Source organism: Zeus faber (genome assembly GCF_960531495.2).
Source record: "Zeus faber genome assembly, chromosome: 10".
In the NCBI taxonomy this organism is placed as follows: domain Eukaryota; kingdom Metazoa; phylum Chordata; class Actinopteri; order Zeiformes; family Zeidae; genus Zeus; species Zeus faber.
The window spans coordinates 6,272,558-6,289,730 of NC_137199.1; the positions used below are offsets into that span (position 1 = coordinate 6,272,558).

Sequence of the window (17,173 nt, forward strand, 5' to 3'; positions counted from 1 at the left end):
GCAGCACTCTGTAACTTTTGGTATTTGGGATTTGGCACCTCTTCAGTTTCTGAGTGCAATTGTACCATTACACCACTGTCGTAAAACTCAGTCCGGTGTCCCAAAATAATTTATTTTACCGGACAAATTTGAACGTCATCGGTCACGTTTCAATAACAGTCTATGTTACAAATGCAAATGGGGTGGGACCCCGTGGCACAATGAAAGTTGCCTGCACCATCAGAGTTTTATATACATATACATACATATACACACACATATATATATACACACACACATATACACATAGACACACACACACACACACACACATATATATATATATATATATATATATATAACCTGGCAAAAACCAGTAATTACCAGAGCCAAACATTGAGCAAGTGACTTAGTGCCATAAAGTGTAATGCACTTTCCCACAGTTTTGTACTAGAACACAGACGATACATAGTACAAGAACAGGCGTTCAGGGGGGTGGGTGGGAATGAAAGAATCTCCATCTTACAAGTCAGTGTACCATCAAAATGATTTGGAATCTGTTATTTTAAGGTCAAATAGTTACAGAGTGTCGCTTTCAACTAACAAAACAGCTACATCCTACCACCCCGGAACTTTTTTTTTTCGTCTTTACAGACTGGAGAAGGTTACCGTGTTCCATCTGCGATGGGGGCTGGGGAGTGCAGTTGGTCATGGTGACCAGCTGGAGGGAGGAGGATGCCAGGAGCAGTGGCCACGGGGAGGAGGACAGCAGCTCCGTCATCAGCAGGAATGGGATGTCCGCCGCTATACGCTCCACTGGCTCAAACTGCACGGCCGATATGGGGAAGGAGGACATGAAACCAAAGGAGGGGGAATGGGAGTGGGGCGTGGCAAGGACTAACAATCAAATCTCATTCATAGAACTTTACTTTTCTTTAGAAAAGAGCCAGAGAAAGAAGCAATGTGGTAGCAGGGTTCACTCAGGCTCTAAGCAATATTTTTACATTTTCAAGGACTTCACGCAGAACAACTATTACACATTTTCAATGCGACCTTTATAAATTACAATATAATCTTAGTGTCAGACAGATAGACAGATAGATAGACAGACAGATAGACAGATACAGATAGACAGATAGACAGATAGACAGATAGATAGATAGATAGATAGATAGATAGATAGATAGATAGATAGATAGATAGATAGATAGATAGATAGATAGATAGATAGATAGATAGATAGATAGACAGATAGATAGATAGATAGATAGATAGATAGATAGATAGATAGATAGATAGATAGATAGATAGATAGATAGATAGATAGATAGATAGATAGATAGATAGATAGATAGATAGATAGATAGATAGATAGATAGATAGATAGATAGATAGATAGATAGATAGACAGATAGACAGATAGATAGATAGATAGATAGATAGATAGATAGATAGATAGATAGATAGATAGATAGATAGATAGATAGATAGATAGATAGATAGATAGATAGATAGACAGATAGATAGATAGATAGATAGATAGATAGATAGATAGACAGATAGATAGATAGATAGATAGATAGATAGATAGACAGATAGACAGATAGACAGATAGACAGATAGACAGATAGATAGATAGATAGATAGATAGATAGATAGATAGACAGATAGATAGATAGATAGATAGATAGATAGATAGATAGATAGACAGATAGACAGATAGATAGATAGATAGATAGACAGATAGATAGATAGATAGATAGATAGATAGATAGACAGATAGATAGATAGATAGATAGATAGATAGATAGCTAGACAGATAGATAGATAGATAGATAGATAGATAGATAGATAGATAGATAGACAGATAGATAGCTAGATAGATAGACAGATAGACAGATAGATAGATAGATAGATATATAGATAGATCATTGTCATCTACTATTATAGGTGTCCCAACTATTTCCAACCATGCTTGATTAAATGTACATTTCCCTGGCATAATCTATGTCGTAAAATAAATTCTGGAAGATTTTATTACATTACGATTTGAATTACAAAACTATAGGGAATATCACAGGTTTTCAATGATTGTTTTTTTCAAGGACTTTTCAAGCACTTCAGCACAAACAGGGGTATTTTCAAGGTATTACAGTACTGAAATTTTTGAAGATGAAATTCAAGCACTCCAAGTCCCTGATAAGAGGCCTGGTAGGAGTCGTGAAATAGCCCCATACTACTTTTTTTTAACAAAACAAGAACCAAACTGTCACAGTTTTTACATAATTTGCGTTCTGAGCCAATGTTAGAAATGTCAAAAAAAATAGAATGTTTTCACCAGTTAGGTTGAGAGAAAATGTTTCAACGTTTGTGGCTGTTTGTGTGTGGTTTGTGTCGCATTTGTATTATTATACTATGGTAGTGGCATAAACTGGAAAAAAGAGACGATGAAATGGTCCATCGCAATTATTTGTATGACAAATAATCGCTAGCTAAAATGTCATGATCGTGATAGCCAAGCACAACCAATGCTATTTCAAGGATTTGGGGATTATATGTGACCCATAGCATACTTTAGGGTCACATTTCAAAATTTGTAACCTCCTATAGGCGATATAGGGCAAAGGTGGCGATCAGGCCACATTTGCGCAACTGGATGCCAGCGACAGTTTGCCTGCGATCGGTGCACCAAAACCGTGCCGTGCCGTGCCGTGCCGTGCCGTGCTGTGCGATCCAAGTCCGGGATAACCTCAACATCAGATTCAGAATCGTTGTCGTCCTCGCTGCCACCATCTCCACGGAACATGCAGTCTAGTATGAGTTGTTTACACTCACTCGGATCTACTGCACCGGTCAGATCAAGTTATGCAATATGACAGAGAGCATCTGCCACCATCTTCTCGTAATCCAGAACACGGAGATGACGTTTTCACAGAGAAGTGAAACATCCTTCTTCTGCTCTTCCATTGTATCCATTGTTTACGGAAGTGACGTCAGCTGTTCTTCTTCTTCGTCTTCTGAGGCGACGTCAGCGCAACCTTCTTTTTTTAGATTTAAAACAAACCCCGCCCCCCAAATATGGAAGAAGAATCCCTGATGTGGTGATGAAACGAGTAGGCTCCATACAATATATGAGGTTATTTTATCAAAACGGTTTCACATTCTGACTTGACCTCACACAACTTATGGAAGGATGATCTTGATCTGCATGTTTTCATCAAAGAGAACCGTAAGATCGCCGTTTGACCGTTTGAGTTTGACAATTTGGTGAGTGACTTTTCTTTCCCCTGTCAGATGTTGGTGGATAAAGTATCCTCGACCTTTTAATATTTATATGAGATTAAGAAATCAAATTCAGTTTTGAAAATAAGTTGAGGAACAAATCTGCTTTAATCTCTTTTGACCTAGAAAGGAATTTTCTATGTTATCTAGCCAAGAGTAGGCGATACCGAAATGCAGCCGGTGAGGATGTGGTCGGACATATTTGGTTCCTTGATGTTCTGAAATAGTTTTTCTGGAGTTTGACAAAGTAAAAGTATGTTTTTCATTCAATTTCAAACATGAAAGGTGAGAGTTACCGACCTTGGTGGAGACTAACTTCACCGACACCTCGAATGGAACCACAGTCTCTATCATGACGGTCTCGTCCTGAAAGACAGGAAGGGACGCAAGTGGATATTTAGAATGCTCAGTGTAGATTTCAACAGCTCACACACACACACACACACACACACACACACACACACACACACACACACACACACACACACACACACACACACACACACACACACACACACACACACACACACACACACACACACACGGGATAAGGGATTAGGAAAAATGTCAAATTCACCACTTTAAAGAGTCTCTGCCTGGCCCCTCACCTTGTGACATTTGCACATGATCTGCCGTCCTTCTACGGTTGTGTCGATGCTGTAGGCCACGTGGAACAGGAAGACCCTCGGGCCAGTCGACACGCACCTTACATACACACAACACTCCGCCTAGGGACGAACAAACACACATATTTTCCAGGGTTGCTAAAAATGCCAGCATAGCTGAACAAACAACTGTGGCGATGTAATAAAGAGGAGTAAAATGTAATTGGGGTGACTTCAAAATAACGGTAAGAAAATGCGTGTGTACACGCAAGTGTGTTTACACAGTTGTTGCACAGCTCTGGGAATACTCAATTCTGACTGGTCAATAACGGAAAAAAATTTGGTCAGTTATTCCTGAATAATGAGGTCTTATAATGACACAGTTATCACTCCGCCTACAGCTGGGCTCGCCTACACTAGCTAGTGGCACCATCTTGAGGCACTACACAGAAACTACAATGGAGGACAGTAATCAATCTAAATTCATTCGGTGAGCACGAAACTTTGGGTTTTTGGTACACGACTCATGTAAATGAACAATTTAACAGAAACAACAGTAAACAGGAGAGATGTAACAGAATGACATTTTACAATGTGATAATTGTACTACTCAATATCACGCTTTTCGACATATCACGATATCAGGTTTAAAGCGAAAAAAAATCAAATCACACAGAGTCTACAATTCAATCGTTTATTTATGGCTCTGAAGATTTTCTGAATTGAAAAAAAATAAATAAATGAAACTGAATAGTTTCACTCCTCGTCATTGTATAATTAAAATAAGAAATAAACAATATTTTTTAATGTTCTGGAACAGAAACTTAATTGAAATAATAGTAACCAGTTAATAATGTCATTTTTTTGTTCTTTTATTTATCACAGTCAATTTAAATATTATGGTACAGGACTTTGGTGTGTTGCAGATGTATTCCGAATGCAAAGTAGAAAAATCCAAGTTCCCACACAAACATATTAATTGGATGACCGGAAGTTTGTTTAGTCTCTGCCTAACACTTCGAGCTCACTAAACACACAGCATGTTTAGCTTAGCTTAGCTACTGTAGCCCTGCCAAGCCTCTGGCTAGCGAGCGTCATGGCCAATGATAACGAGAAGTTTGGGAACTGTTTCCCTGTTTGGGAACACTTTGGTTTCCCGGTGAAATACAACAATGGACAAAGACAAGTGAATAAAATGAAAGCAGTGTGCCGACATTGTTCAGTAGTGATTGATATGTTTCTGGCTACACTTCAAACTCACTCACTCATTTGATCGGTCTGGGGTGTAAAAAACAAAAAATTCCCTGCATAAAAATAGCTTTTGTCACGTGATTTAATACAGGTACTCCTCACTTAACAACCTACCTGTTAAACGACCGTTCGGACTTACGATCAGCTCTCTGACCAGTCTGTTTTATGCTCTGCGTACAATACCGCAGCGTGCGTGCGTGGCATCTCAGCTTCAAGCATCTCATCGCCCATCACCGCCCCCTCACCGTGAAATAACACGGGTCCTCGCTTATCGACCAATTCTCTTAACGACCTGGTTGTAGGAACGGAACTCTGTCGTTAAATGAGGAGCAACTGTATCATGGTGTTACGTTAGGTTTATGACAGAACTATTTCATATTTGAATTTCACAGTGTACCGTCATACCAGTATACCGTCACATCCCTAGTACATAGGTTATCAATTTTTATTTTTTGTCGCAGTGTTGGATACATTACTATGGACTACTCTTAGGGGAGGCCCTTAAACTAGTTACAAGGCTAGAAAAAAAAAAGTTTTTACTAAAAATGTTGATATTTTCATTATTTGTACAGTAGCTGTATAATAAGCGTGACAATGTAAACCTTTTTAATGAATAAATAAATAAATGAATGGATGGATGAATGAATGAATGAATGAATGAACAAATAAATAAATAAATAAATAAATAATAAAAATAGATAAATAATACAAAATAAAAAATAAAAAGCTGAATAGATAGAGAGATAGATAAGCCAGCAAGCAAGCAAGCATGATAATGTAAAGCCAGCCATTCGTTATTGCAAATTAACCCTGACAGGGTGACGACTAGCTGTACATTGTCCCTTTCTTAACAGGATGCTATTAAGCACCACCACCAACCCCCACTCGCCCCGCCAAGACACTACGAAGCTTTGACAAATATACAGTGCTTTTGAATTTGATAGTGATCCGAGATTTTGAGGTGATAAGGTCTAAGTCTGTGCTGAGAACACGGAGATAGTGATAACACACATCTCGAAGCCACACATCATCCAGGAAAACAGAGTGGAGTATCATATGTGTGTATACCTTCTCGCCTGGGTTGAGGTCGCCCAGGGGAATGTCTGGGAGCAGTGCCGGATCGCTTTCGTCACACACCTGGGTGCTGTTCAGCGTCACGTGGGTGGTCTGGCTCAGGTTGGCGTCCTGGCCTGGAGCCGCACGCACACACGCACACGCACACACACACACACACACACACACAGTACAACAGAGAGTTTCATCATGTAGAATTACACAGAGGCTTGGAATGTTCCAAAATGTTTTTTAGTGAAAGCTGAAGCAGCAAAAATGTTTTAGTCTTTTGCAGCCGTTACACCATTACAACAACAAAAACAACAAATGAATGCATAAACAATAAAAAGTAGATGTTTTCGATGGGAAACCATCATGTCGACAAACCACATCTTTAGACAATTTAAAAACTCACCCACAGGTCTCCCAAATGTGTATACCTGGTTTGAGGCCGGCCGTCAGCCGAACATCCCTGGCCACGCCCTCCTCCTGCGATTGGACCGTGAGGCTGATGCGGTACATTTCGTTGTTCAGCGCCGGCGGCTGGTGGCTGAGCTGAACGGAGATCCGGGGAACTCTGGAGATGATCCTGGACGGCAAACGGGAATATCCTTTTCTCATTTATCGGCACAAAAAAGTTAATGAATAAATCCTAAGTCCAGTCAATGGATCACATAAAGGTGTGCCTATAACTCACTTTTTCTTAATTAACTATTATTTATACATTTCTCAAGACATTTTCATCATTGATTCACAGATAGAATTGGAGAAGTTGTGGTAGAGGTCAGAGTTTCTGTTATCTGGTAATTGCCGGTTTTTGACCGTGAAAATTTGTTGAAGTCCGACATATATAAATCTCTCCGTTCATAATGTCCTGAGAAAATAATTCCATCTAAACACAATTTGAATTAGTGCTGGCGATAAAAGCATAATTATCGCCATCTTTTTTTTTCTTCCATGTCGAAAAATAATAGATTTGCAGAATACATTTGCAGATCTGTTCATTTCCACAGCCGGCAAGTTGCAACAGAAAGCCAATCAGTTTGGACGATGTAAAGCTGACCGTTCACCTCTAACCAATCACGTGTGTTGATATAGAAATAAGCCCCGCCTGCAGGTTACGCTTGTAACCACAGTACACACAGAGCGGAGACAGCGAGGCACCGTCCAAAACTGTGAGAAGAAGCAGAAAGATGATGTATCGTTGACAACAATGCTGCACGCATCCATAGTTTAAGGTTATTTTTTGGATATTTAAGTTTGCAGACGGTAAATATCCATTGTGTTGTAAAATATGTTGACGAGACATTCCGATGAAGACGGACAACCCCACAAACTTTATTACTTATTTAGACCTACTTGCCATGTTTATTTTGTTATAAATTTTATCAAAATTTTATTGAAGTGAAATGTTAATTAAAGCAGCTGCACTTGTTACGTATTGTTCATGAATGGAAATTATTTGATTTCAAGTAGTGATATTCGTAATATGTATTTATTTTTAAAACAATATAACTGACAGGACTTCTTTTATTTTGATTGTTAAATAAATATATATATAAATCTACATGCCTTCATGACTTCATTTTTTATATAGCCTGCCTATCAATTTTTTTTAAGCTGAATAAACACATAACATTTGACTGGAATTTCTGAGAGGAGAAAATCCTCTTCCAGGATTCGCAGACGGCACCAATTTAATCTAATGGAAACTCTGGTAGAGGAAAGGAGGCTCTCTAGCAGTGGTATTCAATTTTTGTTTTGCCAAGCCCCTCCTCCCTCAGATTTCAAGGACTTCTCATCCAATTAAAAATGTGTCATATGCAAACTAACGTAGTTTATAGTCAACCAGGGGCTTTAATTGCCTATTCACACAGGCTGACGTGGATAGAAAGGTGCACAACTATTAAAAAAAATAAAATGTTTTATTGAATAATAATAAATATTGCTGCAGGCAGCAATACAGGGGTTCAGTTTAGTCATGTTAGGTAGGTATTACAGGTTTTTGAGGTTCCATCGCACTGATGAAAACCTGTCGTGATTGAGGGTCCCTCTGAGTCCGCTGTGTCCACTTAGAGAGCGAGCGTAGAGGGACACTGTTTTTTTTAAGCATGGATTTAATGTTTTGGAAATGAATAGTGTATAAATAGAGACATATTTACTTTATATGAAGCATCTCACTTTTGTCGGTTATTGTTAAAGTTTTAATGTTTTTAAGTTTGTTGGTTATTGTCTCATAAGTTCGACCAATCACGTGGCCTTACGTCACTGATGTCCCTCAAGAACGGTGTTTCACTGTGGTCGCGTGTGGTACGATTGGTCCAGTGATAGGTTGCGACTAGGGCCAAACGATTTGGGGAAATAATCAAATTGTGATATTTTTAGACCAATATTGCGATTGCGATTTAGTATGCAATTTTTTTTAAGTTCCTTATCTTCTGTATTATTCACTAAACACAAACAATAGATCTTTCTATTGTATAACTAAAACTGGGATACATTCAAAATATAAACTGCTCTTTCCTGTAGACTAGGCCTAAGTGTTATGATGAAATGAGATGAATTGATCCATGAATTGATATGAATAACATATCTTTATTTAACTATACGCCTACATCTACATAAGTTGCATATGCCACACGCATGGACAGCCCTATTGGTTAAATTGTGTAACATAAAAAAAATAACCTTTCTTTGTGATTTGAAAATTGCATTCTATTACTGTGAATTGCGATGTCTGTTTGAATTTCATTAATCGTTCAGCCCTAGCTGTGGCTCTAAGTTATTACTTATATAAGGTAATAATATAAATAAATACGAATAATTGATAATAAAATTGTCAGTGGAAACCAGGTTATCAGCCATTGATCACTCAGTTAACAGATCATTGATCCAGGGAACAGATCTCTACAGATGCACTCTCTCTCGCAGACGTCATAAGTTGATGTGTCGAGTGGGAAATTCCGTTTTGAATACTGCAGACAATGTCTCCGACAAAATACGCTGAAATAATCTTTAAGAATTTTTTTTCCATTTAATTTTAAATAACACTACAAAGAGCCGCAACTAGCCAAGGATTGAGTATCACTGGTCTATGCGTAGCAAACACTATGCAATCCGCGGGTCGCTGGACACGAATAACTACCGAAAGACGAAGCTTAAACTTGTATAGCGACGGATGATGATGTCACAAAGCACCCTGCTCCTCAAACAAATCAAGTCGCGGCAGCGTTCTTCTACTTCCGGTAAAATTTAAGAGATTCAAGAGAGATTCAAGAAGTTTATTTGTTGCAGTACAAAACAGTTTTTCACTAACTAAATGTGCATCGATATTCATCAAACTCGAACTACAAGACATCTGCGAACTACAAGACTATGTCTTTGTGTACTTCGGTTGCCGTGTTTCAGATACTTTTAGCTCAATAAATGCCAAGAAGATTAATTATAATAAAAATTCGAGCAATAATAATAGGGTTCCAACAAAAATAATAAAAATAAATAACGAAAATAAATTAAGATATGAACAAATTAAATAATTTTCAATGTACAGGTACTCCTCACTTAGCGACCAAGTTCCATTCCTACAACCAGGTCGTTAAGCGAATTGGTCGATAAGCGAGGACCCGTGTTATTTCATGATAAGGGGGCGTGGCCATTGTGAACACTAGTGTAGTGAATACTGACAAACTGCAGGAAGGAGACTGACACTGAGAACAGTGATGCACAATGAGATGCGCACGCAGCGTGCGCACCGCGTTATTGTACACAGAGTACAATACCAACTGGTCAGAGAGCTGGTCATAAGTCCGAACGGTCGTTAAACAGGTAGGTTGTTGAATGAGGAGTACCTATATCTTAATTTATTTTAATCATTTATTTTCTTTTTTTTTAATATTTAAAAACATTTTTATCTAATTAGATTTTTTGAAATGCCTACTTTCATTTTCCTCACGCCCCCCCTTGCAATTCGCATACGGTCCCCTAGGGGGACACGCCCCACAGGTTACACATCACTGCTCCAAATGGACACATGGCTTACATGGTGCTGGACTGGATGGTCAGGCTTTCCCAGCCGGGGACCTTGCGGTCCTCGGCGCCCCGCCCCCGTCGCCGCGACAACCGGCTAGCCTGCAGCGCCTCGTGGCCGGAGGCGGCATCTCCTCCGGCTCCTCTCCAGCTGAGGAACGCGCAGCGGCCGCCATCGCTGCCAACCATCAACTCCACGCCAGTCGTCTGGACACACACACACACACACACACACACACACACACACACACACACACACACACACACACACACACACACACACACACACACACACACACACACACACACACACACACACACACACACACACAGGATAAGATGGACTGGGCTTTTTTTTGTTTTACTCTCTATCCTCCCTTTTTGGGCTCGTGGCTGCACCTCTATCTTCTTGCCGACGTCTTCCGTCTTGGCTACGAAGCTGAAGTCAAAGCATCTGGTCTCTCCCAGCGACAGACTCATGCTGTCCTGGCCCGGTGACTCCACAACACACCACTGGTTGTACTCCTATACATGGAAACACACACACACACACAAGGAATGCTAAGTTCACGTTAACGTCCACGATGATTGACGATCCTTAAACTCCTAAAAGATTTTTGGGAGGCTGTATGACAGGTTTATTGCTCATGGATTTTATTCTTGAATAGCTTTTATCTTTCACCAGAATCAATGACAATAGGCAGATCACACTTTCCAACTTAATTATAGCAAGCAACAATATAATGAGAGAATTATCTGGGTAGCGCAATGGCTAAAAGTTGTGCATGCTACTGATTGTGTCAGTCATTGACAATTATCGCTTGTTCAATTTTGTTTAACCTTTCTTTAACCAGAAAAGCCTCAATGAGATTAGGAATGTCTTTTTCAAGATGGACTTGATCAAAATAAGCAGCACAGATTCCATACAATGGCACATCAATCAAAACTAAAAGAAACAGGTTTCCTCAGCATAAAAGCAGAAAATAAAATACAGAGGCATATTAACAATACTGCCTCCACTTCTTTTTTTGTAGATTTAAAAATGTTTCATGACATTAATATATAACATTTAAAATCAGAATATTCCAATACTACCCTGTTTAAAGCTGTGGCGAGTGCGTCCTCTCCTGGCTAAATGATGAATTGCATTTAAAACTCAAACCACGACACAGGGAAGATTTTATTTTGTCACATTTTGGGAGCTGCCAAAATGCAAGACCTTGGATACAAATGTTTTAAGGCAGGAAAAACCCTGGAGTTATCCTGGAGTTGCCTGTGTGTGTGTGTGTGTGTGTGTGTGTGTGTGTGTGTGTGCGTGTGCGTGTGCGTGTGTGTTTACCTGGTTGCTGAGGCTGACGGCCAGCTTGTTGAAGTTGACTGGCTGTGGACAGTCCGCTCGGAGGAAAACCTGCAGCCTGATGGGCTGGTCCACGTGGAAGCTGGGGGAGAGGAACCTGGCCTTGCACTGGACTGAAGTGGTTTGGACAGGGCACGACAGGGTAAGTTAGACACGGTTCTGCCTGAATACGGTTTAGCTAAAGAGTTTCAACAGTTTTGTTTGGTGAAGCACAGTGTGTTTTTAATTATTGTTAAAGTTGGTATGCTTATTCAATCAAATTCTTAACAGCAATTAATAAACAATCAAACCATTGTTAGCAAACACATTGTGTATATAGTGTATGGGTATTATTTTGTATAAATGTATATTTAGCAAAGCCACAATTAAGTATAAGTAACTAAACTTTTAGTTCGACATCATAGTTTACAATCCCGTGTGCCAATAACAAGATAATAATATTGGTCTTGCACCCCACTACTCTGACAGCGTGTTTCGTGTCCACTAGAGGGCAAATTAATGGCAACTGCATTATTAGTGGAATTGACATACAAGCAGTGCTTCATTTGTAAATCAGGAGGTGCCAGAACACAGGGAGGTTGCCGAACCAGCGGGATGGGGGAGAAGAGGTCACGGAACCCACAAGTGGGGGGGAGGGGGCTTCAGCTGCCATGCGTGACGCGGCACAGGATGCACAAGGATTTTTGTTTCTTTAATTAGGAAACGTGAACAAAAAATAATAGGGCTGCCCCCTCGAATCATCCGTGGGAAACCTATCAGTTGACTGAAATTTCTTCAAGTCATGGTTTTTTTTTTGGTCAGTCAGTGTGCATTACAATAACAGGATAAAACAGATATAAGTTTATAAAATGCATAGGGATACATTTTCAATGAGGAATTATAAATAAGGGGAATCATAAATATATTTTTAATTGTGTGAATCGTCCGTGCCCGGACCCGGTTCTCCGTGCGCCCTGATGGCCGAGAGCAACACGGAGAGCCGTGCCCCGTTCCTCCAAATAAAACAACTAAAAACGGTGTTGGGACGAGGCACGGAGCAACGGGGCATGACTCCTAGACTCTCGTAGATTATTTATCGCGCATAATACATGGAGAGGGGGTGATCGGGAAGAGAGTCACGGAGTGTCCCCATTACAAACTGTTTTGTTCCATTTCCACGTTTCGTTCTGTCAGGAGACGCAAATTTAAAAAAACACACTGTTTTAGCACGCCGAACGGGGGCACCCCACCCCATCGCTGTACCATCGGAGAGAGAGTCTGCACAGCACGCCCTGATTGCTCCCTCTATGCCCCGGGATGGGGGCCACCTATCTTGCCTATAGTAAGAGCTGAGCTGGCTCGGCCCACTTCCTACCCCCCACTGCCGGTTAATAGTTGAATATTCACATTGAACAGCCAAATCTGATTTGACTGACAAAATTCTGAGTTGGATAAAGCCCTAAAAAATTATAATCTAAAAACACACTATTTCTATTTGTTTTGTTTGGAGAAACTGGGAACGCACAGCTCGCAGCTCGGACCACAGCTCCACAGCTTGTGCGGAGGTGACGGATCCAATCACACACAGTTGTGGTCAAAAGTATACATACACTTGTAAAGAACGTGTATGTCATGGCAGTCATTTCTACAATGACAACTGACATGTACCAGGTAAGAATGTATATAAATACATTAATACTTTGTGACTTCGTGTGTTATGCCGAAGATGGTGTTCCAGATGGTGTTTTTCCCGTACAATAACAATAAGGGGCTGCCGAACAACAACAATCGGGTGTGTGTGTTATTACTAACTGAAGGGCACATAGTCCTGGACTTCCACGGTGAACATGTTGGAGCCGGACAGAGCCTTGCGGTCCTTCCAGAGCGCCACAGCTGCACCCACACAACTGGCCTCACATTCCGGTTCGGCGTCTGGAATGTCATTCTAGACAAACACAGAGATATGTGAGAGAGTGAATGAGTGAGTAAGTGAAGAGAGAGAGAGAGAGAGAGAGAGAGAGAGAGAGAGAGAGAGAGAGAGACCAACACTGACTTTTTGATCTCTTCTCCTGCTGAACCCTGAAAACAGAATAGAAAATTGTCTGTGGAAACGTGAAGTTTATTTTTTATCGCTTGTCTGCATTTCACCCACAGGAGCCGAGCACTTTACCGTAATACCCATGTGGTGTGGGGGTGGTGTATTTTAAGCAGCTGGAATCAGGGGTGACTGTGCACCTGTTGCACATCAGAGCAATCTATGAGCACAGATTAAATCACCCATCCCCACACACACATGGAAGGGGAGCGTTTGCCGAACCCCGATTCCATCTGCTCCTGGCATAATACATCCTTGCCAATAAACCGGTTTGTCCTTCACATATTTGCCTGCGTCAAGGAGCGCGGGAAAGCCACTTGGGTGGTGTGCGGCAGGAGAACTGCCACAATCCATTATAAACGGGCAGCGAAAACGGTTCTCTCTCAACCGGCAGTGGGCTTGACTTTAGTTACTACACAGCATGTTGGGTTCACTTCCTGCAATTAGGTCGAAACGGAGTGGAATTCACCGCAAACGAACCGCACTATGGTTCGCTTGGACACGGCCCAAGAGCACCACGACTCCTCGCACACGGTCTCAGACCTGATAAACACACTGAAGGTCAGGCCGCTCTGCTCACCGCAAGGACTTTGGAGAGATTCTGCTCTATCCGCGACTTCTGCTCCTCGCTCAACGTGGAGGCTGGGAGGGAAGACAGACAGAAAACTCCACATCCATCACACCATTCCACACATGCAACTGTGTGCTTTGTGTGTGTGAGTGTGTTTACAGGAGAATACCTCGGCCCAGCAGCTCCATGCAGTACGTGATGTAGTCTTTGACGTTGGCCATGAGATAGGCGCAGCGCAGCGCCGTGGTCAGTATGGCCGTCAGCAGGCCCCACCAGCGCTCGGTGCGATAGTCACACATCACATAGTCCAGCAGCCTGAAAGCAGGCACACACACACACACACACACACACACACACACACACACACACACACACACACACACACACACACACACACACACACACACACACACACACACACACACACACACACACACACACACTTCTAATTTCCCAATTGCTGCTCTGAAATTAACGTGAGAATTGTTCTGAGTCCTGACTTACTTGAGAGCTTTGGTGTAGTCTTTAGCGTGATAGTACTCTTCCCCCATCTGCACCACTGGAAAGGAGAGAGAGAGAGAGAGAGAGAGAGAGAGAGAGAGAGAGAGAGAGAGAGAGAGAGAGAGAGGAATCAGTGAAATTAGAACGTTACAGAATGTGCTTAACGCAACACATTGTTTTGGTGATTAAAATAGTGGTTTGAGCATAGCTTTCTCACTCAATACCACTCCCAAGAGAGTACTGTCTGGTAGACAGTACTATATAATCAGACAAATTGTTGGAATATTCTGCTAAGAACACACTCCTTGCAAGATACTATAAAAGGGTATGTATCTAGGAATTTAGCCAGTCTTGTCCTCTGCAGAGACAAACTCAGATATTTTTAAAATAAAGGAGCTTAAATTAAAACCTTATCCAAGGCAATTTTTCCACCATATCACCTTTATGCAAATTAGCACATGACCAATAACATTCAAAAAACTAATATGGGATATTTTGCATATACACATATAACCAGGAGTGTCTTAGGAGAGCAGAAAAGGTCAACACAAAGTAGTAAAATTCAACGTCAAAAAGAAGAAAAACAAAAATGAAGAACAATTTGTTTTCACTAGATCAGATTTCTTAAGACAAGAAAAAATATCTTGTGAGGGAAATTATCTTGCAGTCTACATAAAACGTATGCTTAAAATAAGAAAAGTTTCTTGAAATGTATTCTTTCCAAGTAGAGCATCAAACACCTGTTGTTCTCTTTCAAAGGTTACTCATTTATAGCTACTTAAAGAAGGCAATAACTTCAATTTGTCCTATTTTATTTGCAATTGTATTAGCTATTTTATCCAAGGAAGCTACTTTCTAAAAGCTTTCTTTCCTAAAAACCAAGCTGAATAATCTTATACAAACAATTCTAAGCTGGTCAATTTAGAAAAGAAAAAATACATATACTGTAATTGTATTTGTATTTATTGTATTGTTTCAGATTTTCCATGTTGGTAAACAATTTAGAGGTAAACATTTTTTTGCACAGAGAACCAAATTAAAAGTTTTCGACTCAAAGCTAATTGCTAAGCATTCTAGGTTCCAACGTGCCTTCACCAGTAACTGCAGGTTTAATGGCTGGGCTGTCCCTGGGTCACCAACTAATCAATCAAAAAAAGGAAATGTTTATTAACATTGCTGACGGCCAATATTTAAATTCTCAGAGGGTTTAATTCTTCCAAATGAAAGATGCGGTAAGAAGGAAAAGATGGAACTTACTGAGGTGACTCTTCATGCGAGGACACTTGTACTTCTTGAACTGAGCGACGGCGTTACTGAGCAGAGCGATGATTAACTCCTGGAGGGGGAGAGGGGGATTTTGTTTTTGGTAGTGGTGGAAAAAATTGACATTTTTCAGGTATCTGTACTTACGACACATTTCAACTTTAATGTTTGGGGAAATTATGTAGTAATTTGATAAAAAATGATGTTTGTGAATTATGGACTAATTTTTGAAATGCAATTAGCCACAGCCCGCAAGCTTGAATGTGACATGACATGAGGGAGACTGGACAGAGCTAGCACTACAGTGAATGGCAATTTGGCAAGTAGAGAAGATCTGTCGCTGCAGAGCCTTTCCGGAGCAGAGTGGGACAGCATTTAATTTTTATAAAAACTGGATTATTTTTTTTGCCCCTTTTCCACCGTGACCCTGACCAGGAGAAGCTGGTTATAAGATTGATAGGTGTTTTGTGTAAATACTAAATAAATCCTAAACACAGTACTTCACAATCCTCAATAGCAGGTTATAGGGCTGCAGACTATTACAAACTACAAGAGCAGCTCCTCCCCAGCCACAAGCGTGGACGCCTCCCTAGTCAGCGAACTGAACTCCTTTTATGCGTGGAGTCCGGCAACAACACCGCTAGCTCACCAGCTAATTGGAATTACACCACTGGGGGTTAGCGCACACTCTCAGTGTCTGAGCATGACGTCAGGAAGGCTCTGATACGTGTTGACACCAGGAAAGCTGCGTGCTGAGATGGGGCAAGTACTAAACACCTGTGCTAACCAAGGATATTCAACGCCTCCCTGGCCGAGTCGGTGGTCCCGTCCTGCTTCAAGAGGTCCATCGTCATTCCTGTCCCGAAGATCGCCTCTCCAGCCTGCCTGAATGACTACCGTCCGGTGGCGCTCACCTAGGTGGTCATGAAGTGCTTAGAGAGGCTGATTAAGCATTATATCTGCGCTTCCCTCCCCCGCACCTTGGACCTGCCGCAGTTTGCGTACCGGCTGAACAGATCCATGGACGACGTGGTCTCCTGGGTACTACAAACCACGTTCATGCACCTGAATGGCTGGAACGGGGTCTAGGTGAGAATGCTGTTCATCGACTATAGTTCAGCTTTCAATACCATAGTCTCCACCAGACTGGCTGTCAAGCTGCGGGAGTTAAGACTGAGTACTCCGCTCTGTGCCTGGATCCTGGACTTCCT

General features: G+C 41.1%; 1 protein-coding gene across 2 annotated transcripts in view; it reads right to left on the reverse strand.

Annotated features, from left to right (window-relative positions):
* The window catches only part of trappc11 (trafficking protein particle complex subunit 11), a 31,630-nt gene that overhangs the window by 4,987 nt on the left and 9,470 nt on the right, over positions 1–17,173 (reverse strand). For both annotated transcript variants that reach the window (XM_080008395.1, XM_080008394.1), the window contains exons 13-25: positions 15,957–16,035; positions 14,703–14,757; positions 14,368–14,513; positions 14,208–14,269; positions 13,345–13,477; positions 11,536–11,666; positions 10,596–10,721; positions 10,210–10,403; positions 6,611–6,759; positions 6,186–6,307; positions 3,870–3,989; positions 3,562–3,627; positions 649–805 (exon numbers count right to left, since the gene is read on the reverse strand). In XM_080008395.1, coding sequence (XP_079864521.1) covers positions 649–805; positions 3,562–3,627; positions 3,870–3,989; positions 6,186–6,307; positions 6,611–6,759; positions 10,210–10,403; positions 10,596–10,721; positions 11,536–11,666; positions 13,345–13,477; positions 14,208–14,269; positions 14,368–14,513; positions 14,703–14,757; positions 15,957–16,035 — 1,540 coding nt within the window. The remainder of the gene's footprint in view (positions 1–648; positions 806–3,561; positions 3,628–3,869; positions 3,990–6,185; positions 6,308–6,610; positions 6,760–10,209; positions 10,404–10,595; positions 10,722–11,535; positions 11,667–13,344; positions 13,478–14,207; positions 14,270–14,367; positions 14,514–14,702; positions 14,758–15,956; positions 16,036–17,173) is intronic.